The sequence below is a fragment of the Heptranchias perlo genome, chromosome 31, assembly GCF_035084215.1.
Source record: "Heptranchias perlo isolate sHepPer1 chromosome 31, sHepPer1.hap1, whole genome shotgun sequence".
Taxonomy (NCBI): domain Eukaryota; kingdom Metazoa; phylum Chordata; class Chondrichthyes; order Hexanchiformes; family Hexanchidae; genus Heptranchias; species Heptranchias perlo.
In genome coordinates this window covers 34549842-34575652 of record NC_090355.1, presented here as the reverse complement: position 1 = coordinate 34575652, position 25811 = coordinate 34549842, and the positions used below count along the sequence as shown (strand labels likewise).

Genomic DNA, 25811 nt, shown 5'->3' with positions numbered 1-25811 from the left:
GGGGGGTGGGGGAGGGAGAAGGGGGCACCCTCAGACGGTGTGGGGGGGGACAGGGGGCACCCCCAGACTCTGGGGGGGGGGGAGAAGGGGGCACCCTCAGATTATGTGGGGGGGAGAGGGCACCCCCAGACTGTGTGTGTGGGGGGGGGGGTTGGGGGGAAGGGGGCACCCCCAGACTCTGGGCGGGGGGGAAGGGGGCACCCTCAGACTGTGTAGGGGGAAGGAGGGCACCCTCAGACTGTGTGGGGGGAAGGGGGGCACCCTCAGACTGTGTGGGGGGAAGGGGGGCACCCTCAGACTGAGCCACCCAGTGCTGGGAGAGGGAGAGAAAGAGAAAGCTATTTCAGTTATGCCTGTTTTCAACTCGTGACCCATAAAGGGCAGTGTTTAAACACAGTTTGCTTTTGTAAATATAGTTTGCAGTTTGATTCTCATCTTAACTGTGTTGTGATTATATTTGCACTTTTGGAAGGAGGAAGTGGAGTGTCTCCAGTTCCAAGATGCCGTGCCTGGCGATGGGGGATTTGAAAACCGTGTTGCCCCCTCTGTGGCGGCTCTGCAATACTCCGAGGCTGTGTCAGGGATTGACCTGCCAGCTTGGCACTTGAATGGAACTTGCAGGAATGGAGCTGCCCCTCAGGGCTGGGAATCTTCCCACTCGGCTGCAGGTAACGCTGCAAACCAGTGGGTCGGGTGGTCCTGGCTGAACAATTAGCAGGAAGCTTCCCAGTGCCCTGTGCAGTCTTAACAATGCTCCTATCTACACCTGGCAAGCCACAGGCCTTGGTTCTGCCAACCTGTGCTCAAACTCCCTGAATGCATCGCTAGGGAGAGAACGCATACGAAAATGACGAGCAGGTAAAGACCAGCTGGAGCAGCAAGTCTGCCCCACACTCATGCTGCCTTGAGCATCAGGACTAGACACTTCCTGCCCCACCTCCTTGCCGCCCTGTCGTCATGTAATAACGCACATGATATTACAACTTCGTTGCTCCCATCCGTCTGATTCTGACTGAAGACGGGACAAAACAACAACAACTTGCATTTATATAGCGCCTTTAACACAGTAAAATGTCCCAAGGTGCTTCACCAGGAGCGTAATCAGACAAGATTTAACACTGAGCCACCTAAGGAGATATTAGGACAGGAGACCAAAGATTTGTTAAAGGAATAGGTTTTAAGGAGCGTCTTAAAGGAGGAGAGAGAGGCGGAGAGGTTTAGGGAGTGAATTCCAGAGCTTGCGGCCTAGAGAGCTGAGGCCACGGCTGCCAATGGAGTGGTGAAGGAAATCAGGACACGAGAGGCCAGAATGGAGGAGCGCTGAGATCTCGGAGGGTTGTAGGGCTGGAGGAGGTTACAGAGATAGGGAGGGGTGAGGTCACGGAGAGATTTGAACACACGGATGAGAATTTTAAATTTAAGGCGTCCCCGGACTGGGAGCTAATGTAGGTCAGCGAGCACAGGGGCGATGGGTGAACGGGACTTGTTGCGAGTTAGGATACGGGCCGCAGAGCTTTGATTGAACTGAAGTTTGTGGAAGGTGGGAGGCCAGCCAGGAGAGCATTGGAATAGTCGAGACCGGAGGTAACAAAAGCACAGATGGGGGTTTCAGCAGCAGATAAGCTGAGGCAGGGGCAGAGATGGGCGATGTTAGGGAAGTGGAAGTGGGCGATCTGGGTGATGGAGAGGATACGTGATCGGAAACTCAGCTCAGGGTCAGAAAGGACGCCGAGGTTGTGACCAGTCTGGTTCAGCCTCAGACAGTGGCCAGGTGGAGGGACGGAGTCGGTGGCTATGGAAAGGCGTTTGTGGCGGGGACATAAGACAGCAGTACGGGATTGGAAACACGAGCTGCTCCCACAGTGGAAGGGGATAGCCTTTAAATTTTTTTTCTCTCCACCGTCTTCCCCCTCCCCCCCCCTGAAGGTGTTGACATCCCAAGATGCTAAATGCAATTTGTGGGGGTGTAACCACCTAATACAAATAGAAAACGTGTAGGCAGCATGTGACTGCACCTTAGAACTCAAACTAATATCAAGCCTGAGAAATTCTCAGCTGTGAAAACAGTTATTGGGATAAATGAGAGTCATTTGTGGAACTGTTTATCTACAGTATACATTGACATCAGACTGGAGGAGGAGGGAGGTGATTTTATATTGTGAGGTCTGTGCGAGGCTAGGGAAATTATTTCCTTTTATTGCTTCATTTTTTTGAGCTTCTCCCAACATCAAATGAGCACTGCAAGTAATCCCTGTCCTCTGACACCTACAGCCATGTTTCTTTGTATCTACCTCGTAAACTGGATCTTATAAAATTAACACATTGCACTACCTATGACTGGGGAGGTGCTGGGCTCAGCCTCACCCATATACTCCAAAGAAATAACTTAATTTTATAATAGTACCTTTTCATGTCCTCAGGATGTCCCAAAGAGCTTCATAGCCAATGAATTACATTCAAAGTGCAGTTGAAGTGGTATGTAGGCAAATGTGGTAGCTGATTTGCGCACAGCAAGGTTCCACAAACAGCAATGGGGTGAATGCCCAGTTAATCTGCTTTTGTTGGTGCTGTTTGAAGGATAATTGTTGGCCAGATCACCAGGAGAACCTCCCTGCTCTTTGACTAGTGCCATGGGATCTTTTATGTCCACCTGAGCAGACAGACAGGGCTAGAGTTTAACGTCTCATCCCATCTAGTCGTGGACACTGCTCCCACGTGCCTGTGTCACAATACTCGTGTTGAGTATTGACCAAGTCCAAACCTATAGATTCCACCGAGAGCACACAATGGCCAACCTGCCTCTTCCTCAGCCGGGTGAGGTGGTGCAGGAAGTGCTGGACTCTCCGATCACCTTCCAGGAAGCAAAACAAGCCATACAGACCACCCCGCATGACAAAGCCCCAAGACTTGATGGGTTCCCGGTGGGTGTTGCATGAACACCTGCCCTGCACATGAACCTCCCCCACCTCCTGCTCTAGGCGATTTGCACCGGCATGTGATGGGGGCAAACATTTCATTTATCAAAAAAAAACCGCTACCAAAATCCCAGTGTAGAACCTAAACCATATTGTCCCCAGCCTGCCGCACACAGACTTTGCCTATAGGAAGCACCCACTGGGCACTGAGTCCAATGATGCTGGCTACATTTGGTGGGGCAATAAACCATATCACACGATGTCTGCTAATTTAAATAACCTCTATGCACCCTTGGCTGAGGGAGTTACATTATGGGGTGCAGCCCTAAGGGGCTGCTGGGCTGGGAAAAATTAACGGGAGGCAGCAATGCAAAGGTCAGTGGCCATATTGGAGAGGAGAAATCATCCAGCCTTTTTAAAAAAAAAAGTCATTCAATAAATTACAGAGTTAACAGCACATTGAAACAGGCCGTTCAGCCCAACTGGTCTATCAGTGTTTATGCTCCCACTCTACCTCATCTCACCCTATCAGCATATCCTTCTATTCCTTTCTCCCTCATGTGTTCATCCCTTAAATGCATCTATGCTATTCGCCTCAACTACTCCATGTGGTAGCAAGTTCCACATTCTAACCATTCTCTTGAAGTTTCTCCTGAATTCCTTATTGGATTTATTAGTGATTATCTTATATTTATGGCCCCCCTAGTTCTGGTCTCCCCAACAAATGGAAACATCTTCTCTGCGTCTACCCTATCGAACCCCTTTATAATTTTAAAGACCTCTATCAGGTCACCCCTCAGCTTTCTCTTCTAGAGAAAAGAGCCCCAGCCTGTTTAATCTTTCCTGATATTTGTCAACCTGTCGAAAGGATTCATGGGGCAAAAAAAGTCCAAAAGCAACTCAATGTTGAGGCATGAAACAGAGTCTGTCGGCAAGTGGTGGAACAACACAGGTCCTGACCCCCCCCTTGTTTGATAACTGACAACATGGATGTGCATTTTAGGAGGCAAGTGTGAGGAGGCCACGGTCCCATGGTGGCAGGGCACCTTGTCTTGCAGAAGGTAGTGGGCAAGGCTGAATGTTGTGTAATGAACCTGACAAGGTCAGACTACTTGGCAGTTTCACATAACAAAAAGCTGGTGCAAGATTCCATGTCACAAAAAGTTGCCTTTCCATCTGTCCCAACTTTATCGCTCACCCAAGCCAAACTCTCACAAACTTACAGATCTTTCATTGCATCTCGTACTTATTTGAGCATAGCACACATTCAAGCTGCAACTTACAGTGGAAAGCTATGACACACTCGCATCTTTCAAGGGATTCACACATTAAACCGTTGTAATATGAACATGACACCCAAGATGAGCTTCAGGTTAGACCTGGCAGCCAGCAGTGGCCCTTTGTATATCAGGAGATAGAACAATGTAGTGACATTGGGCAGCTGTGTCATGTTATTCAGAATCCATAATAGCTTTTAAAAGGGAAGTGGATAACTAAAAATAGAAAGACTTGCATTTATATAGCACCTTTCACGACCTCAGGACGTCCCAAAGCACTTTACAGCCAATGAAGTACTTTTTTTGCAGTGAAGTCATTGTTGTAATGAAGGAAACGTGGCAGCCAATTTGAACACAGCAAGGTCCCACAAACAGCAATGTGATAATGAGCAGATAATCATTTTTTTTAAGTGGTGTTGGTCAAGGGATAAATATTGACCAGGACACCGGGGAGAATTCCCCTGCTCTTCTTCGAAATGGTACCATGGGAACTTTTACATCCACCTAAGCGAGTAGTCAGGGCCTCAGTTTTAACATCTTACCCGAAAGACAGCACCTCCAACAGTGCAGCACTCCCCCAGTACTGCACTGAAGTATCAGCCATGGTTTAGTGCTCAAGTCCCTGGAGTGGAACTTGAACCCACAACTTTCTGACTCAGATGCATAAGTGCTACCCACAGAGCCAAGGATATTTGGAAAAAGCAGGGGAATGGGATTAAATGGATAGCTCTTTCAGAGAGATAGCACAAGCACGATGGGCCAAATGGCCTCCTGTGCAGTAACATTCTAGGATGAGAGGAATAAATGGAACTAAAAGGGTGCAGATATATTTTAAGCCTATTCCACATTTGTGTTACTGAAATCTGTGGCCTTGTTTAAACTCGTTGAGTGATGCCAGGGAGAACCCCCACTGGTAAAAACAAAGAACTTGCATTTATATAGTGCCTTTCGCAACCTCAGGACGTCCCAAAGTGCTTTACAGCCAATGAAGTACTTTTGAAGTGTCGTCACTGTTGTATGAAATACGGCAGCCAATTTACGCATAGCAAGGTCTCACAAACAGTCATGAGATAAATGACTAGATAATCTGTTTTTATTGATCTTGGTTGAGTGATATATATTGGCCAGGACACCAGGGAGAACTCCGCTGCTCTTCTTCAAAATAGTGCCGTAGGATCTTTTGCGTCCACCTGAGAGGGCAGACGGGGCCTCGGTTTAACATCTCATCCGAAAGACGGCACCTCTGACATTGCTGCATTCCCTCAGTACTGGCACCAGGATTGTCGCCCTAGATTTTGTGCTCAAGTCTTTAAAGTGGGACTTAAACCCACGACATTCTGACTCAGAGGCGAGAGTGCGACCACTGAATCATAGTTGACACAGTCACAACTACAGTAGAACCATCGCAGTTGACTTTGGCTGAACTAAAATGTGGCCGTCGATGCCAAATAGGATTGGCTGAGGCTCAGGAAAATCCGACTCGCCTGAGCCTTGAGCTGATACGATCGTGAGGCTGGTTCCATCTCACGCTCTGCCTGGAGAACGGGGTCAGGCTGTGAACAGGTGGCCATGAACTCGATGGCTAGCACATTTGATGTAAAATGTTGTATTGTAATGAGATGGTTGGTGGTAGAATCCCATTGTAGAACACTTTGAATATGGAATATTGGCCCTTTCCTCCTCAGAGCCCTGTCCATTTCTCCCAATCTTTCTCATTAAATATGCAGTTAAAACACCATTTCATTTTAGATTTCCCCTTCCCCTCCCCAAAGGCATTGACGTGTCACAAGATAATTATGGCTGAGGAAGGCCATTCAGCCCATCTTAATTCATCCATTCATTCAATTCGTCCAGAATTACATAGAATTTACAGCACGGAAACAGGCCATTCAGCCCAACAGGTCCTTGCTGGTGTTTATGCTCCGCACGAGCCTCCTTCCACCTTGCTTCAATTCATGCTATCAGCATATCCTTCTATTCCTTTCTCCCTCATGTGTTTATCTAGCTTCTCCTTAAATGTATCTACACTATTCACCTCAACTACTCCTTGTGGTAGCGAGTTCCACATTCTCACCACTCTCTGGGTAAAGAAGTTTCTCCTGAATTCTAGAGAAAAGAGCCTCAGCCATTCATGTTAAGTATATCCTCACAGTTCTGGTATCATTCTTGTGAATCTTCTTTGCACCTTCTCCAGTGCCTCTATATCCTTTCTATAATATGGAGACCAGAACTGTGCACAGTTCTCCAAGTGTGGTCTAACCAAGGTTCTATACAAGTTTAACGATATCTTCACTGCTTTTCGATTCTTATTCACAATGAACCCAAGTGCTTGGTTTGTTTTGTTTTATGACCTTAATAACCTGTGTTGCTACTTTTAGTGATTTGTGTATCTGTACCCCCAGAGCCCTTTGCTCCTCCATCCCAATTAAACTCTTATTATCCAACCAGTATGTGGCCTCCTTATTCTTCCTACCAGTTTGACCCTGTGTCCTCTTGTGTCCCTTCCAATTTAATTTAAAATAATCTTCCAATTTATCTTTTCCCATCCTATTTACCAGCTCGCATCCCTCTGTATAAGATCACCTGTCGGACGCCCCTCAGGTATGTACAGCTCAGATCTAGACCGACAGTGCATTTACCCACTAGGCTACTGAGCGGGCCAAAACATTTCTATGTGTGCATCTCGATTTTACACAGTTACACAGATAAGATACGCTGTGGGTGTGATGATTTTATAAGATTTTATGTCCTAGTAGTCTGGATAAAATCATGGTTTGGGGTGGGCGGGGGGTGGGGGGGTAGGGATAGGGAAATATCTGAAAAGCAGTAAGCAGGCCATTTACTGAATTTCTGTTGACTGACGATGTGTTGTTAAATTGGCCTTGATAGCCTGTCTTTGATGATACAAATATCTACCCATGTTAAATAATAAGTCATTAAGATATGCTTGTTTACTAAACTAAGCAGATCAACCTTGGCGGTGTTATCTGCGTGGCAGCGTACGGTGCAGGCTCTGTGTATATATATATATGGGGATCTCAGATTCTGAATGAAGAGATGGCTTGCTGGGTGTTTCTGAGTGTCGTGCTCAGCAGTTGCTTCCTCGGTGCTGCATCAAGAGCCACGGTGAGTCTGGGCGGACTGTCCGTTAATCGGTGAGCAGGGGGTGTGGGGTGTGCTGCGGTCAGTTGGCGTCTTGTCCTTTCCCTGAGAACTTGGGTTTGGCTCCCAATTCACTGTGGTGGATGACTGTCCAATGGTAGCTAGAGGTGCTTAGTGTAACGAGTATGGGGCAGTCTGATTATAAATCCATGAGAATCCACACATAAAAGAGGTGTCGTTAAGCACAAATTAGCACGAAGGAAAGGCACAGGAATAGCCGGTGTGGAGAATCAAAATATTACATTGGTTCAGAGGGAGGCTCCTCTATTGGGTTAAAACATGTTCAGGCACATTACAGGGAGCTTTATTCTGTATCTAACCTGTGCTGTACCTGCCCTGGGAGTGTTTGATGGGTCAGTGTAGAGGGAGCTTTACTCTGTACCTAACCCGTGCTGTACCTGCCCTTGGAGTGTTTCATGGGAGAGTGTAGAGGGACCTTCACTCTGTATCTAACCAGGTTTGTACCTGACATTTTGGTTAAAAACAGTGGAAAGATACGTACATAGAATGGTAAGATTATTAAGAGTGGAGAAACAGGGAGATCTACAGATGCAGCTACATAGGGTGTGGGTAGAAAAGGTTATTGGTTCTCGGTTTTACATATGGAACACAGAATATAAAAACAAGGAGCTGTTGAATGTGTACAGGATGCTGGGGGGTAGCAGCTCTGCACTAACTGGTTGAGCCGATCACAGGTGACCTTCACTGATTCTTTGTCTCTCTTCCTCTGTCTCTCCGTCCCTGCAGTTGGGTGTGGTGAACACTGAAGGTGGCCGTGTGGAAGGAACCTTTAAAAGAGATGGGTTATTCGCGTCTGTGGATATTTTCAAAGGGATTCCTTTTGCCGCACCTCCGAAGCGATTTGAGAAAGCTGAACCACATCCCGGATGGCCTGGTAACTCACTGCCTTTAACTCATTTCCAATGCCTCTGTCTTCACTTAAAAATGAATAAAAATACTGAATGCTGGCGTCCCAGGTTCTGAGTGGAGGCTAAGGAAGTTAGAAAATCAGAATTACCCTGAACGCTCTCATGCTCTGCCGACTGGCTTGTGGCTCAGTGGGTAGCACTCTCGCCTCTTGAGTTATAAAGCTGTAGGTTCAAACCTCACTTCAGAGACTTGATCTAGGCTGACGCTCCAATGCAGTACTGAGGGAGCGCTACACTTGTTGGAGGTGCCATCTTTCAGATGAGATGTTAAACCGTCTGTCCTCTCAGCTGAATGTAAAAGATCCGACGGCACTATTTCGAAGAAGAGCTGGCAAGTTCTCCCTGGTGTCCTGGCCAATATTTATCCTCAGTCAACATCAAAACAGATTATCTGGTCATTATCACACTACTGTTTGTGGGACTTTGCTGTGTGCAAATTGGCTGCCGCGTTTCCTACAATACAACAGTGAGTACACTCCAAAAGTACTTCATTGGCTGTAAAACACTTTGGGCTGTCGTGAAGTCATGAGAGGTGCTATAAAAATGCAAGTCTTTGTTTGTTTCAGGGTGGCATTGACAAAGGGCAAAAACACCTTTAGAACTATGCCTGCCCCTCACCCCACATTGGTCCAATGTGGTAATGCCCTGACTGACAGCTTTACAGAGCTGAACTGTTCCAGGCTCAAACCCCACTCTGAATCATAGAATCATGGAATCATACAGCACAGGCGGATCTTGTAACCTTACTGAGATAACAGATTTTTTTGTTTCTTTCTAACTCCCAGTGTTTGTGTTTATTACCAGATGTTCTGAAAACCAAAAAGTTCAAACCCAGATGTTTCCAGACAACCCTGGCGCAGAACGATGTCTTTGGGAGTGAGGATTGTCTCTACCTGAACATCTGGATCCCTCAGGGGAGAACAGGTACAAAACAACTACAAAAAAACCACAGCCTAAAACTGTACCCAACTGAGTAAGATCCCTACAGATTGTAAACTTGCATCAATTTTAGGAACATGCTCCACTGTCCTTTCATCCATGGCTCCATTTTAAAAAATATATTTTGTTAAGTTTTGTGCTTGTCAAGGGAAGTTATGACAGTGTAGAGAAGTGGTGCCTTTTACACTTTCTGTAGTCAGGGGTGGCATTGAGCATTGCCTGGTCCAGTGCATCACAAGGTAGATACACAGTTATGAAAAATAAATGTTTTCAGAATGTGAATAAGGTGATGTTAAAGGAGATCTCTGAACTTATTTGTAAACAGCAATACTTACAAGCTGCACATTTTTAACCATCTGCTGTTATACTGGCTTTAATCTGATCAAACTGTCTGCATGTCCCCCCACCCCCCTTCCTTAGTGTCCACTAACCTGCCTGTCATGATCTGGATCTTCGGAGGAGGCTTCCTCGCGGGAGCTGGACATGGCGCCAACTTCCTGAATAACTACCTGTACGATGGGCTGGAGATCGCGTCCCGAGGGAATGTCATCGTCGTTACCTTCAACTATCGGGTCGGGCCGCTGGGCTTCCTGAGCACAGGAGATGCCAATGCACCAGGTTAGTGTCAAGTCCCGTTCACCCATCACCCCAGTGGTCGCTGACCTACATTGGCTCCCGGTCTAGCAACATCTCGATTTTAAAAATTCTCATCCTTGTTTTCAAATCCATCCATGGCCTCTCCCCTCCCTATCTCCGTAACCTCCTCCAGCCCTACAACCCTCCGAGATCTCTGCGCTCCTCCAATTCTGGCCTCTTGCGCATCCCCGATTTTCTTTGTCTCACCATCGGTGGCCGTGCCTTCAGCTGCCTAGGCCCTAAGCTCTGGAATTCCCTCCCTAAACTTCTCTACCTCTCTCTCCTCCTTTAAAACGCTCCTTAAAACCTACTTCTTTGACCAAGCTTTTGGTCACCTGTCCCAATATCTCATGTGGCTTGGTGTCAAATTTTGTTTGATAATCACTCCTGTGAAGCGTCTTGGGATGTGGAAGGCACTATATAAATGCAAGTTGTTCTTTCTTGCCCCAGCCCCCGAAACAACACATCTTAACTAAAGGATAATATTTAAAGAATGACAGATATAAACCTGTGGTTCCAAAGCAGCGTGAGTTGGCTCCACTCTTGAATATTCTATTAATAAACACTTTCCAGGGACTCATTTTATTTTCTGGGAGGAAGGAGGACAGCAGAGGAGTGAGCCGCACAAAATAAAACCCAGCTTTTTGTTTTTAACTTTCATTGAATTTGGTAACGTTTCTCTTGGGTCAGGTAAGTTGCAGATACAGACACTGCAGTCCTGTGTAAGTGCAAGTTGTTGTTGTAGTGTCGCCAGGGTGGCGGCGTGTTGGTACCACTCAAAACCATTGCATGCGGCTACAGCTGGTTCAGTCCCTGTGTGGGGCGCGTGTACGGGTCCCTGACCGTGTGGGGATATCAACAGGTGACAACCGTGGGAAGGCTGGGAATCTGAAATCAAAAAGAGAAAAAGGCTGGAAGCAGATACCAGATTGGTCCGCACCCGAAGAGGTCAGTGTTTCACGTGGGACCAGAACGAACCAGGTGCCAATCATTAGCCCATCGTCCTCAACCAAACGGGCAGAGAAGACGAGTAAATGTCTCGCCCTGGTTGGGCCCGCAGTTGTTTGGTTTGGCATTTTGCGTTACATGAAATCCATGTTTTCTCAACATATTTGTTTCTCTTGGGTGATGATTTTTTTTTGAGGGCAAGACTCCATTTTATATTAAGAAATTTCCTTTCTTCAGTGTTACTGGAGTCTCAGCTTGCCACAACAGGTAGCACGCTCACCTCAGAGTCAGTAGGTCATGGGTCTAAGCTCCACTCCAGGGATTTGGTCATTTATTCTGCACTGAACTTCTCTAAGAAGCCTCTTGTGAGTCATTTTGCTGAACGCCTTCTGAATATTCATATTCACTGCAATCTCTCCATGGTCTCTTCAAAAAAAACTCTATTTTTTTAATCACAACTTGCCTTTAACAAATCCGTGCTAGCTGATTATTCCTTGATTAACCCGCGCATTTCTAAATGCTCACTATTCTTATCTCGAATTATGGATTCTAAGGGTTGGCCCACAACTGACATTTGACTAACTGGTCTATTGTTACTGGTTTATCCTTTTCCTTTCTTGAATATAGGTATTACTCTCTGTGCCATGCTGTGCTCTGTGTGCCATACTGTGTTCTCTGTGCCATAGTATGCCCTCTGCTCTGTGTCACACTGTGCCCTCTGTGCCATACTCTGCTCTGTGCCGTACTCTGCTCTGTGTCACTCAGTGCCCTCTGTGCCATACTGTGCTCTGCAGTAGTCTTTCTGTGCTGTGGTCCTTATGTGTGCCATGTCATTTATCAGTGCTGTTTGTTGTTGAACAGGTAACTACGGTTTGTGGGACCAGCACATGGCCATTAGTTGGGTGAAGAGGAATATTGCAGCATTTGGTGGAGACCCAAATAAAATCACCATCTTTGGAGAGTCAGCAGGAGGCGCTAGTGTCTCCCTTCAGGTAACTCGAGTATGACATTGATGGGTGATGTGGCGGATCAGAGCAGATCTGAGATTCAGTCCTGATCTGTACTGAGTTAGCTCATCTGAGGTGGAGCAGCAGTGAGGATGTTACAATTGGCCTGTGACGCTGGGCTAGAGAGGGGAAATAATATCAGCCAGGGTTCCTATTCCTCATCATTATCCACTGCTGAAACTGTTGATAGAATCAGACTTAGAACCATAGAACCATTGAAAAGATACAGCACAGAAGGGGGCCGTTCATCCCATCGTGTCCGCGCCGGCTCGAAAAACAACCAGGTGTCCATTCTAAACCCATCTTTCAGCACCCAGTCCGTAGCCCTGCAGCTTACTTTAGGTGCAGGTCCAGGTACCTTTTAAAAGAGTTGCCTCTACCACCAATTCGGGCAGTGAATTCCATACACCCACTACCCTCTGGGTAAAAAAGTTTTTCCTCATGTCCTCTCTGATCCTTCAGCCAATCAGCTTAAATCTATGTCCTCTACTTCTTGAACTCTCCACTAGGGGAAACAGGTACTTCCTGTCTACTCTATCTGGGCCCCTCATAATTTTGTACACCTCAATCAAGTCTCCCCTCAGCCTCCTCTGCTCCAAGGAAAACAACCCCAGCCTATCCAATCTCTCCTCGTAACTGCAATTTTCAAGCCCTGGCAACATTCTTGTAAATCGTCTCTGCACTCTCTCCAAAGCAATTAATTCCTTCCTGTAATGTGGTGACCAGAACTGCTCACAATACTCCAGCTGTGGCCTTACCAGCGTTTTATACAGTTCCATCATTACATCCCTGCTTTTGTATTCTATATCTCGGCTAATAACGGAGAGCATTCCGTATGCCTTCTTCACAACCTTATCTACCTGTACTGCCACCTTCAGGGACCTGTGCATAATCACTCCAAGGTCTCTCACTTCCTCTACCCCTCTCAGTATATTCCCGTTTATTGCGTATTCCCTTTTACTGTTTGCCCTCCCTAAGTGCATTACCTCACACTTCTCCGGATTGAACTCCATTTGCCACTTTTCCGCCCACTCCATCAACCCATTGATATCTTCTTGGAGTCTACAGCTATCCTCTTCACTATCAACTACACGGCCAATTTTTGTGCTGTCTGCAAATTTGCCAATCATGCCCCCTACATTCAAGTCCAAATCATTAATATCTCCCACAAACAGCAAGGGACGCAACACTGAGCCCTGTAGCACACCACTGGAAACAGAATTCCATTCACAAAGACATCCATCGACTTTTACCCTTTGTTTCCTGTTACTGAGCCAATTTTGGATCCAATTCGCCACATTTCCCTGTATCCTATGGGCTTTTATCTTTCTGACCAGTCTGCCACGTGGGACCTTGTCAAATGCCTTACTAAAATCCATGTAGACAACATCCACTGCACTACCCCCATCAATCTTCCTTGTCACTTCCTCAAAGAATTTAATCAGATTTGTAAGGCATGACCTTCCCTGAACAAATCCATGCTGACTATCCCTGATTAAACCATGCCTTTCCAGTGACAGTTTATCCTATCTCTCAGTATTGATTCTAATAGTTTGCCCACCACCGAGGTAAGACTGATCGGCCTATAATTTTTCGGCCGTTCCCTCGTACCCTTTTTAAACAATGGTACTACGTTTGCAGTCTTCCAGTCCTCCGGTACCTCCCCTGTATCTAGTGAGGATTGGAAAATGATCCTCAGAGCATCCACTATTTCCTCCCTGGCTTCCTTCAATAACCCAGGAAACAATCCATCCGGCCCTGGTGACTTATCAGCTTTCAAGGATTCCAGCCCCTCTAGTACTTCCTCTCTCGTTATGTTTACCTTATCCAATATTTCACACCTCTCCTCTTTAACTACTACGTCTGGATCATCCCTTTCCTTTGTGACTATGGAGACAAAATATTCATTTAAAACCCTACCCACATCCTCAGCTTCTACACATAAGTTACCCTTATCATCCCTGATGGGTCCCACCTTTTCCTTAGCTATCCTCTTGTTCTTAATGTACTGATAAAACATCTTTGGGTTTTCTTTAATCTTACTAGCTAATATTTTTTCATGCCCTCTCTTTGCTTTCCTTATTTCCTTTTTTACGTCATCCCTGTACTTTCTATACTCCTCTAGGCTTTCTGCAGTATTTAGTTTTCTGTGACAGTCATAAGCTTTCTTTTTCTGCTTTATCTTGCCCCATATACTTCTAGACAACCAGGGGGCTCTAAATTTGGCAGTGCCACCCTTTTTCTTTGAGGGGTCGTGTCTGCATTGTACCCATAGAATTTCACTTTTTAGTGCCTCCCACTGGCTTGCCACTGATTTCTCCTCAAGTAGTTGTGTCCAGTCCACTTCTGTAAAATTTGCCTTCCGCCAATTTAAAACGTTTATTCCTGATTTAACTCTGTCCTTTTCCATAATAATGCTAAAACTACCTGAATTATGGTCACTATCCCCAATGTGGTCACCCACTGTCACTTCACACACTTGCCCATCTTCATTTCCCAGGACTAAATGTAGAATTGCATCCCCTCTTGTTGGGCTTGTCACGTACTGGCTAAAAAAGTTCTCCTGGACACCGATCAAGAATTTTGCGCCCTCTGTGCCCCTCACACTGTTTGAATCCCAGTTGATGTGAGGGTAGTTGAAGTCCCCGACTATTATTGCCCTCTTATTTTTGCACTCAGAAATTTGCCTACATATTTGTTCTTCTATCTCCCTTTCGCTATTCGGGGGTCTATAGTACACTCCTAGTAGTGTGACTGCCCCTTTTTTATTTCTTCGCTCAACCCATATGGCCTCGATTGATGATCCATTTAGCATATCATCCCTTCTCACAACTGTAATTGATTCTTTAACCAATAATGCTATCCCCCTCCTTTTTTATCACCCACTCTATCCTGCCTGAAAACTCTATACCCAGGGATATTGAGCTGCCAATTATCCCCCTCTTTAAGCCAGGTTTCCATTATAGTAATGATATCATGCTGCCACGTGTCTATCTGTGCCCTTAGCTCATCTGCTTTGTTTGTAATACTCCTTGCATTGAAGTATATACCCTTTAACACCGTCTAATTCCTATGCTGAACACTATTTAACCTTTGCTTCTGTTGCCTTTCTGAGTTGCTAACTACGTCACTAACTGCTTTTCTACATCCCATTTCCTGGTCTGAATTTGTCCTATCTGTACCTGCCCTTTGGTTCCATCCCCCTGCCATACTACTTTAAACCCTCCCCAACAGAACTAGCAAATGCCCCTGCGAGGATTTTGGTCCCGATTCTGCTTGGGTGCAACCCGTCCAGCTTGTACAGGTCCCGCCTTTCCCAGAATTGGTCCCAGTACCTCAGGAATTTAAACCCCTCCCTCCTACACCATCTCTCAAGCCATGCATTCATCTGGTCTATTCTCCTATTTCTGCTCTTGCTAGCACGTGGCACTGGGAGTAATCCTGAGATTACTACCTTAGAGGTCCTGCTTTTTAATTTATTTCCTAACTCCCTATATTCTGCTTGCAGGACCTCATCCCTTTTTTTACCGTTGTCGTTGGTACCGATATGGACCACAAACTCTGGCTGTTCACCCTCCCCCTTCAGAATGTCCTGCAGCCGCTCCGTGACATCCTTGACCCTGGCACTAGGGAGGCAACATACCATCATGGAGTCACGTCTGCGGCCGCAGAAACACCTAGTGTCTAGTCATGATGCTTCAGCCATCATGAATGTGGGGCAGGCTCGATGGATTAGCATGTCTTTTCCTGCCCGTCATTTTCATATGTTCATACTGCATCTAAACCATTGTACTATATTAGGGATGCTTGATGTGGATCCTGAGTATGGATCGTGAAGACAAGCTCCAATCTCTCTCCACCCCCATTTGGAAAATTGCCCGGGTATGTCCTGTCCACAAAAAGCAGGACAAATCCAATCCGGCCAATTACCGTCCCCTCAGTCTACTCTCAATCGTCAGCAAAGTGATGGAAGGTGTCGTCGACAGTGCTATCAAGCGGCACTTACTCACCAATAACCTGCTCATCGATGCTCAGTTAAGGTTCTGCCAGGACAGCTCGGCTCCAGACCTCATTACAGCCTTGGTCCAAACATGGACAAAAGTGCTGAATTCCAGAAGTGAGGTGAGAGTGACTGCCCTTGACATCAAGGCAGCATTTGACCGAGTGTGGCACCAAGGAGCCCTAGTAAAATTGAAGTCAATGGGAATCGGGGAAAACTCTCCAGTGGCTGGAGTCATACCTACCACAAAGGAAGATGGTGGTGGTTGTTGGAGGCCAATCAGCTCAGCCCCAGGATATTGCTGCAGGAGTTTCTCAGGGCAGTGTCCTAGGCCCAACCATCTTCAGCTGCTTCATCAATAACCTTCCCTCCATCATAAAGTCAGAAATAGGGATGTTTGCTGATGATTGCACATTGTTCACTTCCATTCGCAACCCTTCAGATAATGAAACAGTCGATGCCCGCATGCAGCAAGACCTGGACATTCGCGCCAGACAAGTGCCAGGCAATGATCAAGTCCAACAAGAGAGAGTCTAACCACTTCCCCTTGACATTCAACGACATTACCATCGCCGAATCCCCCACCATCAACATCCTGGGGGTCACCATTGACCAGAAACTTAACTGGACCAGCCACATAAATACTGTGGCTACAAGAGCAGGTCAGAGGCTGGGTATTCTGCGGCGAGTGACTCACCTCCTGACTCCCCAAAGCCTTTCCACCATCTACAAGGCACAAGTCAGGAGTGTGATGGAATACTCTCCACTTGCCTGGATGAGTGCAACTTCAACAACACTCAAGAAGCTCGACACTATCCAGGATAAAGCAGCCCGCTTGATTGGCACCCCATCCATCACTCTAAATGTTCACTCCCTTCACCACCGGCGCACAGTGGCTGCAGTGTGTACCATTCACAGGATGCACTGCAGCAACTCGCCAAGGCTTCTTCGTCAGCACCTCCCAAACTCGCGACCTCTACCACCTAGAAGGACAAGGGTAGCAGGCACATGGGAACAACACCACCTGCACGTTCCCCTTCAAGTCTCACACCATCTCAAATTGGAAATATATGGCTGTTCCTTCATTGTCACTGGGTCAAAATCCTGGAACTCCCTACCTAACAGCACTGTGGGAGTACCTCCACCACACGGACTGCATCAGTTCAAGAAGGCGGCTCACCACCACCTTCACAAGGGTAATTAGAGATGGGTAATAAATGCTGGCCTTGCCAGCAACGCCCACATCCTATGAACGAATTAAAAAAAAATTCTTTAATGAATCTGTTCTACAAGTCAAACCTATTCATATCTTTCTGATAACATCTTCACTTTCTTTCACAGACGTTGTCACCATACAATAAAGGACTAATAAAGCGAGCGATTTCACAGAGTGGGGTAGCTACTTGTACCTGGGCAGTTCAGAGGAACCCCATGCACTGGGCACAGAAGGTTAGTGGAACTGCATGTAGCGGTAATTAACAGATATGCCACTCAATAAATTCTCCTTCAGAAGTTAAGAGTTGAGTGAATGCCAAATTGATCCGGGCTGAGTTGGATTGGGCTGGGCCTATGATCAGTGTCAAATTATCTGGTTTATTTAATATGGTAAAAAATGTTATTGCTCTGAAACATTGAGGTAGAACATGGGTTTATGCCAGTGATTTTCCACAGGGTGGTTCTCGATCTAGGCTAGGGAAGGGGCTTCATAAGGAGAGAGAGCACATCAAGTTGGCGTCACCCCAGAACTGTTCATGCACATCTGGGGAGCAGCTTGCCTCTCTGGCCTTTCAAGCAGCAGATGGTGTCTGGGGAGGTGGAGTTGGGGGGGCGCTGGGTGGCACAGTGCATTGGAAAAGTTTCCTTTCACCTCTGGGACCTGCATTCAAACTCAGCCCACACTGATGGGATGGCAGCCACCAGTCTCTCTATGTCTATAAAGATTGTTGTTGGCATGGAAGTCCCACTATCACATGAGTGCCCAATATCATGGGAGTGTCCATAACTTGGCACAAAATGGCAATCTTTTGCAACCTCGAGGATGGTTGATGCGGGAAATGTAAACGTCACAGTAGTGTGCAGGGAATGGTCTTCTGAGTTTGGGTCTAAGGTACATTCTTGGAGGAAGAATGGAGATGTGCTGTACTCTGTATTTGGCCCAAATATAGACCTGACCTGGGCCTATTTAATGAGGCCACTGGTTGTCAAATGCAGAGAAGTGCTAATAGGAATAATACTCATTCTGTCCGAAGGTACTAACGCCTGGTCTGGTAACTTTCAGCTTGCTGCGAAGGTTGGCTGTCCAAAAGATGACCCTGCTGCCATGATGGCCTGCCTGAAGATCACAGACCCCAAAGCTGTCACTTTGGCTATTCCCTTAAAGCTTGTAAACTTGGAAGGTAAGATACATGAAAAGATGATGTGAATGCTCTTGTCCCTTTTGAGAACTTTTGACCATATTTCCACAGAAAAAAACTGGAAAAGTGTTGCATTTAAATTTTGGGTCTTCAAAGCAAAATGTATTGATCAATTCATTAAAAAAAATAGTATTGAACTGAAAGGTGGTTAAACTGATAATGGGCTGAGTATTGACATAGCTTTTCCCAAGACTGAGAACAATAAGCAATTCATTAGCCTGTCTTGGTAATTGATAAACACCTTGTGTCCATTGTATTGGGAGGTCCCTGGTCCTAGGCACTCAGTAGGGGTTGTCTGGCATTGGTTCCCCCCCGCCCACACCCACCCACCCACACAGGGAGATAAAAACAGAGACAGTCACTGACAGGCAGGATTTTTAAAGCAGAAAGCTGCAGGGGGCAAGCTTTCACCAGACTCAGAAGATTAGAATGCAGAAGAACAATTAGAAGTTATTTTGTTTGAGTCAAGTAAGATAACCCACTGGTGTGGGGAAGTGTTGCGTGTTCATTATTTGTGGTAGTATGTGAAGAAAAGTTGTAACTGTCGTAACTGCTGCTTTGCGTGTTCACTTGCTGTAAAATAATGCAGCTTAACGACTCATATCTGGCTTCATCTTACTGAATGCATTCTCGGTCCGCCTTTGAAAAGGATGGAGAGGCTCACATGGGGGTACGTGTGACAGACACAATATCCAGTTCAGATCACAAGGGGATCCTATTGTTACACCCCTGGGCTACACTGTCATGTAGTTAGATATTAGGCAGTATGGGTTACACCTCTGAACGTAAGGTGCTCAGACCACTTAGTGGAGTGACCAGCACTGCTGTACCCAAGAGAATATCTAAGGCAAGATCCTAACTTGTAACAGGACAAAAATGGCGCAATCAGCGTGACCTGTTCCAAGACTGCATCATGTGAATTTATATGGTTGCAACTTTGGAGGAAGGTATGGAGTCACCTATGCCTCAGACTGTCCCATTGTCCCACCTAAGCAAAGGTGTGTGGGAGTGAAGAGCCCATTTGTGTGGTGCAGCTCTGGATATGGCAGCAGTTCTCTATTAAGCGGCGGATGAGTTCACAGTATAATTTTGCACTGGAGTGGAACTGACTGACTGGCTGCTTCTTTTCTTTTCATCTCATAGTTCCACTTGTATTCTACCTGATATGGGCTCCCGTCATCGATGGAGACTTTATTCCCGATGAGCCAAAGAAACTCTACCACAATGCTGCTGGTGTCGATTACATTGCTGGTGTTAACAATATGGACGGACATCTTTTTGCTGGCCTGGATGTTCCTTCAATCAATCAGGCTGGGCTAGGAAAGACCTATCCGTACGGGACACGTCTTATTTAATTGAGTGTGTTGTTTTTTTTGTTGTTGAGGGTGAGACTCCCTCCTTTTAAGGCACTCCTTTCCCTTCCTGAGTCTCTACATCACACACAATACTTTCTCAAGCTTCTCTCAGATCAGATCATTGGAGGGGTGCAAGAGTTTGCTGGAGGTGACTCCCCCCTCCCCCTCCCCTCCCCCCTTCCCCCTCCCTTCCCCCCTCCCCCCTTCCCCCCCCCTTTCAGAACTCTTTGTGAAGAAGCAACTAGCTCCCGTTTGTCATCTCTCCATGGTAGAGATTCAGAACTTAGTGGTGTAGGGGACTGGGGGGAATTAAATGCACATCCCACTCCTTCCTGCTGCTGTATAACTTATACTGTGAAGCTCTGTTCCAGTGGTATCATGAAAGAGGGCTATCGTCAGACAGCGCCTACATGAAATGGCTCAAGCTGTCTCTGACCAGCATCAGGAAACGCAGGAAGAGGGTGGAGAGATATCAGTTGGTGTACAGGTTCCTTTGGCCAGGGTTGGCAGGGGCGGCTACCAAACCTAACTCTGACAGCCCTTTACTTGCATTTGTTCAGGGTAACTTACTGAAAAAAATTATATTTTTATTAATCTACAAGGACCTGTTCGCAAGCTAATTCAGTACCAAGCATGGGGAACAGACATGGGTTTACATCCTGCTCCCCTCAGCTGCCGATCTGCGATGTTTCCAATAAGAGTGAACACTACAGCACTTCCCAGCAGAGGGAAGAGGCAAGACTGGGCAGTCTCTGGGGAGTCCGTGAAGCTGGCTAACATGGACCATCAGAGACAACGACTAGGTGATAAAATATAAAATTGGTGAAAGTAAAAAATATTAATTTAAAAGAAAATAAACACTATTCTCAGTGACGCCAAGGAAGCTCCTGGACACCATATAGCATAGTTAGAGAAATTCTACTGCACTTTTGATAGACACATCCATTCCATATTGGTGACTGAGAAAGAATACAGAGAGGGATTGGATACGTGGTTATAGAAGATGGTGCAATGGACAGCATACACAATATGTTGACTTGTTTTTGAATAAAAACCTAGCCTGTGATTCACTGCCATTGCAGTATCAACACTTGAAAATGAATAATTTATCTGCATACTTGGAAAAAAGAATTGTCCATATATTATTCTCATGAACTTGAATGTTTGTTAATATCTACAGGGAGGACTTGTATCACCTCATTCAAGGTCTGACCATGAACACGAGAGGACAAGGTACCAACATTACTTATGCACAATACACCAAGGACTGGCCTTCCACTCCAAGTCAAAAGACCATTAAAAGGACAGTGGTGGAGCTGGAGACGGATGTCCTCTTCTTGGTCCCCACACAACTGGCATTGGATCTTCATTACCAACATGCTCAGTAAGTTACCAGCCAGACATTGCCATATATGGTTACATCTTGTGTTCAAGCAAGTGGTGAGGTGGTTGATAGAAGTGGGGACTATCAGACTGTACCACCATGAGAGGGAGGGGAGGATGAACCTCTCCTCCGCCAATCAGCACGATATCTACCCAACATCCTGGTCCATTCACACAGGCTATTGAGTCATGAGTATGTTATATCAGCCCACTCTTGAATCCGTATCATATCCACATACTTCCACTGGAAGGCTACAAAAGTATTTTAGACCATTTTGTTTGAAAGCTATATTATTTTTTAAAAATATTCTTTTTAAAAAAAAGTTATTCTCTACTCTTTTCCTGTCTGGGTCTCCCTGTACTGTTCACAGCCGAAGGGACAGGCAGACTTTGCTCCCAGTCCCTTGGCAGTACTGTTCTGATCATGGAACAAAAACAGACCGGTGGGGGGGTGGTCTCTTTCTTTGATCTTTTCCCTGTTCCCCAAAGTGCCTGGCCTCAGCTGGACACATCCCCACAGCTGACATCAGGAATTCAGGGATGGGGGGTTGGAACTTGCAACCCCCCACAGCAGCTGCTCATCTAGGGGAAGCTAGATGAGTACACGAGGAAGAAAGGAACAGAAGGACAGGGTTAGATGAAATAAGGTGGGAGGAGGCTCATGTGGAGCATAAACACTGGCATAGACCAGTTGGGCCAAATGGCCTATTTCTGTGCTGTAAATTCTATGTAACATTATGTTTTTAAAACCTGTGTTTAACAACATTTTTAACTGATATTTTCCTTCCATATTTTTTGATCTGTGCTTACATTTCCTCCTCTTGTCATTTCTTCTCCTTCCTTTCTTTCTTTCCTCGCTCCCTCTCTCCCAGGGGAGCACAGACATTCAGCTACGTGTTTTCCTACCCCTCCCGGGCTCCTATTTTTCCCAATTGGTTGGGGGCTGATCACGCTGAAGACCTTCAGTACGTCTTTGGAAAACCGTTTGCCACTCCACTCGGATACCGGCCGAGGGACAGAGACGTCTCGAGACATATAATCGCCTACTGGACCAATTTTGCCCACACTGGGTAAGGAAACAGAATTAAGAAAGAACTTGCCTTTATATAGCGCCTGTCATGACCTCGGAATACAACAATGTGCTTTACAGCCAATTAAATACTTTTTTAAGCCTAGTCACTGTTGCAATGTAGGAAACGGGGCAGCCAATGTGCACACAGCAAGATCCCGCAGTGACGCGATAATGACCAGTCTGTTTTTAGTTATACTGATTGAGGGATAAATATTGGCCAGGACACCGGAGAGAACTCCCCTGCTCTTCTTCGAAATAATATCATAGGATCTTTTATGTCCACCTGAGAGGGCAGACAGGGTTTAACGCCTCATCCAAAAGATGGCACCTCTTTATGACTTGCTAGGTCCCTTCAGAGGACATTAAAAGTGGGCTTGGAGTTACCTGTAGTCCAGACCAGGTAGGGTTGGCAGGTTCCCTTCCCTGGACGACCTTAATTAACCAATTGGGTTACCAATATACATATTACCAGATTGAATTCAATTTCACAATTTACCATGGTGGGATTTGAACTCAAAACCTCTGGGTTGCTAGTCCACGACCATAACCACTGGGCTACAGTACCATAACATTTTGATGTTTAGCAGCTTTATATTCTGAGAGTTCTGGTAAACATGCAAATTATTTTGAGATCGAGGCTCTTATTTTAAGACATTTTCTCCAGTGTCTTTGGATTGAAAAATTGCAAATGTCACTCCAGTATTTAAGGGAGGGAGAAACAGAGCTGTCAGTTTAACATCAGCTGTGGGATAAATCCTAGATTGCTGAGGGAAGCTAGGGGGGACGTAGCAGAAGCTCTGACCACAATCTTTCAATCCTCTTTGGATATGGGAGTTGCCAAAGGACTGGAGAATTGCAAATGTTACACCCCTGTTCAAAAAAGGGGAGAGGGATAAATCTGGTAACTACAGGCCAGTCAATCTAACTTCAGTGTTAGGAAAGCTACTAGAGACCATTGGTAAAGACAAAATTAATTCTCAGTTGGAGAAGCATTGGTTAATAAGGGACAGCCAGCACGGATTTGTTAAAGGGAAATCGTGTCTGACTAACCTGACTGGGTTCTTTGATGCAGTAACAGAGAGCGTTGATGAAGGTAGTGCAGTAGATGTTATATCTCTGGACATTCAAAAGACATTTGATAAAGTGCCACATAAGAGACTTATTCAGAAAATAGAAGCACGTGGTATAAAATGGATAATAGTACCTTGGGTACGTAATTGGCTAAGGGATAGGAAGTAGAAAGTAGTGGTGAACAGATGTTTTTCTGACTGGAGAGAAGTATGTACTGGGGTTGTTATTAGGGCCATTGCTTCTCATAGAATCATAGAAATTTACAGCACAGAAAGGGACCATTCGGCCCAAGATGTCTGTGCCGGCCAAAAAAGAGCTATCCAACCTAATCCCACTTTACAGCTTTTGGTCCGTAGCCTTGTAGGTTACGGCACCTCAAGTGCACATCCAAGTACCCTTTTCTTATTATATATAAATGGCCTGGACTTGGCTATAGGGAGTACAATTTCGAAGTTCACAGATGGTAGAAAACTTAGCAACATAGCAAATAGTGAGAAGGATAGTAGCAGACTTCGGGAGGACATAGTCAGACTGGTGAAATGGGCAGATACATGGCAGATGCAATTTAACGTGGATAAGTGTGAAGTGATGAACTTTAGGAGGAACAACATGGAGAGGCAGTAGAATCTAAATGGCACTATTTTGAGGGGGGGTGCAAGAGCAGAGGGACCTGGTGGGGGGGGGGGCATATTCACAAATCCTTGAAGGTGGCTGGGCAAGTTGATAAGGTGATTAAGAAAGTGTATGGGATACTTGGCTTTGTAAATAAGGGCACTGAATACAAAAACAAGGCAGTTATGCTAAACCTTTACAAATCACTGGTTAAGCCCCAGCTGGAGTATTGTGTAGAGTTCTGGACACCACACTTTAGGAAGGATGTCAAGGCCTTGGAGAGGATGCAGAGGTGGTTTACCAGGATGATACAAGGGATGAGGGACTTCAGTTATGTGGAGAGATTGGAGAAGCTGGGAATGTTCTCCTTAGAGCAGAGGTTAAGGGGAGACCTAAGGGGTATTCAAAATTATGAGGGGTTTTGCTAGAGGCAGTAGGGAGAAACGGTTTCCTCTGGCAAGTGGGTCGGTAACCAGAGGTCATAGATTTAAAATAATTGGCAAAAGAACTAGTGGAAATGAGGAGAAATTTTTTCAGAGGTTTGTTAAGATCTGGAATGCACTACTTGAAAGAGTGGTGAAAGCAGATTCCATAGGAACTTTCAAAATGCAATTGGACATAATATAGTAGGTTCTTGAAGAGGACTAATTTGCAGGGTTATGGAATACTAAGGGGAGGAAGTTATTCTTCAGTTGCACACAGCCTTGCTCAGACCCCATCTGGAGTACTTCGTTCAGTTTTGGGCACTTTTGTGAGGGCAGTCTCCAAGCATCCAGTAACTCACCACTGAGAACGAGGCACGGGCGGTCCAAGAAGAACCACCTTCCCGATTTGCGTGTCAGCTTGTCTTAGTTGGTAATACCTTTGCCTCCGAGTCAGATGGTTGTGGGTTCAAGACCGGAGCGCATAATTGAGGCTAAAAGGTCAGTGCAGTACTGAGTTGCTGTCCTTCAAACGCAACACTTAACATCCACCTCAACCACAGGAACAGGGTCTAAGATGCTACGGCTTTATTTAAAAAGAGTAGCAGGGCATTCTCCTGGCCAACGCTCCTATCTCAACCAAAAACAGACTTACCGATCATTCATCTCAGTAGTTGCTATGCAATGAATGGCCACTGCACTTGCCTACATTACGGTAATAGAAGTGCTTTGGGATGTTTTGAGAGATGTGGTAAGGTGCTGTATAAATACAAGTTTTTTTTCCTCTAAGTGGCTCGGGGAGAATGTAACCAGCAGTGACTGAATCTGTTTTGTCTTTCAGTGATCCTAGTAGGGGTGAATCCAAAGTGCCCACCCCATGGATCCAGTACACGTCTACGTACACCCAGTATCTGGACATTAACAAGGATATCGACGTGAACTCTGTCAAGCAGAGGCTTCGCTATGACAGCGTCAGCTTCTGGAACCAGACGTATGCCGCTTTGGAAGCGACACTATAACCCTGTTCGGATGGGTTTAATCAGTGTGCAATTCTGAAATAAACCTTTATTTATAGCTTAAAAAAAAGGGTCTGTTCTTATTAGTGTTTAACTTTGCCTGACTGGTTAGGGTGAGCTGACTGCATTCATGATGGAATTAGACTAGCAGGTGTGTAGAGTCAGATTTCCTTCCCCCCACCAACTCCTCCCCCTCAAAAAACTTTTGTATCCAAGATATGTACCACTAGCCCCTGCTCACTGAAGGAGGTAACTATGAAGGAATGATTCCATATTCCGCCACTAATTACTTTGGGGCTGCACCTAGTAGGAGATGGAAATAAGTTGTTGGTGCTTTTCTCAATGGGAAACGCTGAAAACACAGCATCACCTCAAGGACTGCAGGGATTCAAGGAGAAAGACCACCACTGGCAACTAGGGATGGGCAATAATTGGAGCCTTGGCAGTTTCACCCACAGCCTGAGAACCAAAAAAGGACAGTCCCCAGAACAGCACTTGCTACATTCAACTATTGCCAGGATTTCCTCAGGGTGGGAGTGGGGTTGTCTCCCGATGAGCCACTGTAACCTCGGCGGGAACCCCACACATTCCCCATAAAAGGGACGTCCGCCGAATTTGTGGTGGCCAATCGGGAGCATCTCTGAGAAAATTCC

At 45.9% G+C, this 25811-nt stretch overlaps 1 protein-coding gene across 1 annotated transcript; it reads left to right on the top strand.

Moving 5' to 3' along the window:
- The first annotated feature begins 7032 nt into the window (after positions 1–7032).
- Positions 7033–25222, top strand: LOC137300706 (bile salt-activated lipase-like). The gene is made up of 11 exons (XM_067969965.1): positions 7033–7318; positions 8102–8249; positions 9088–9207; positions 9643–9840; positions 11668–11798; positions 17155–17262; positions 18092–18209; positions 19371–19560; positions 20763–20966; positions 21838–22035; positions 24984–25222. The coding sequence occupies exons 1-11, from the start codon at positions 7250–7252 to the stop codon at positions 25159–25161; spliced, it is 1662 nt and encodes a 553-aa protein (XP_067826066.1). The 5' UTR covers positions 7033–7249; the 3' UTR covers positions 25162–25222.
- The last annotated feature ends 589 nt before the right edge of the window (positions 25223–25811 follow it).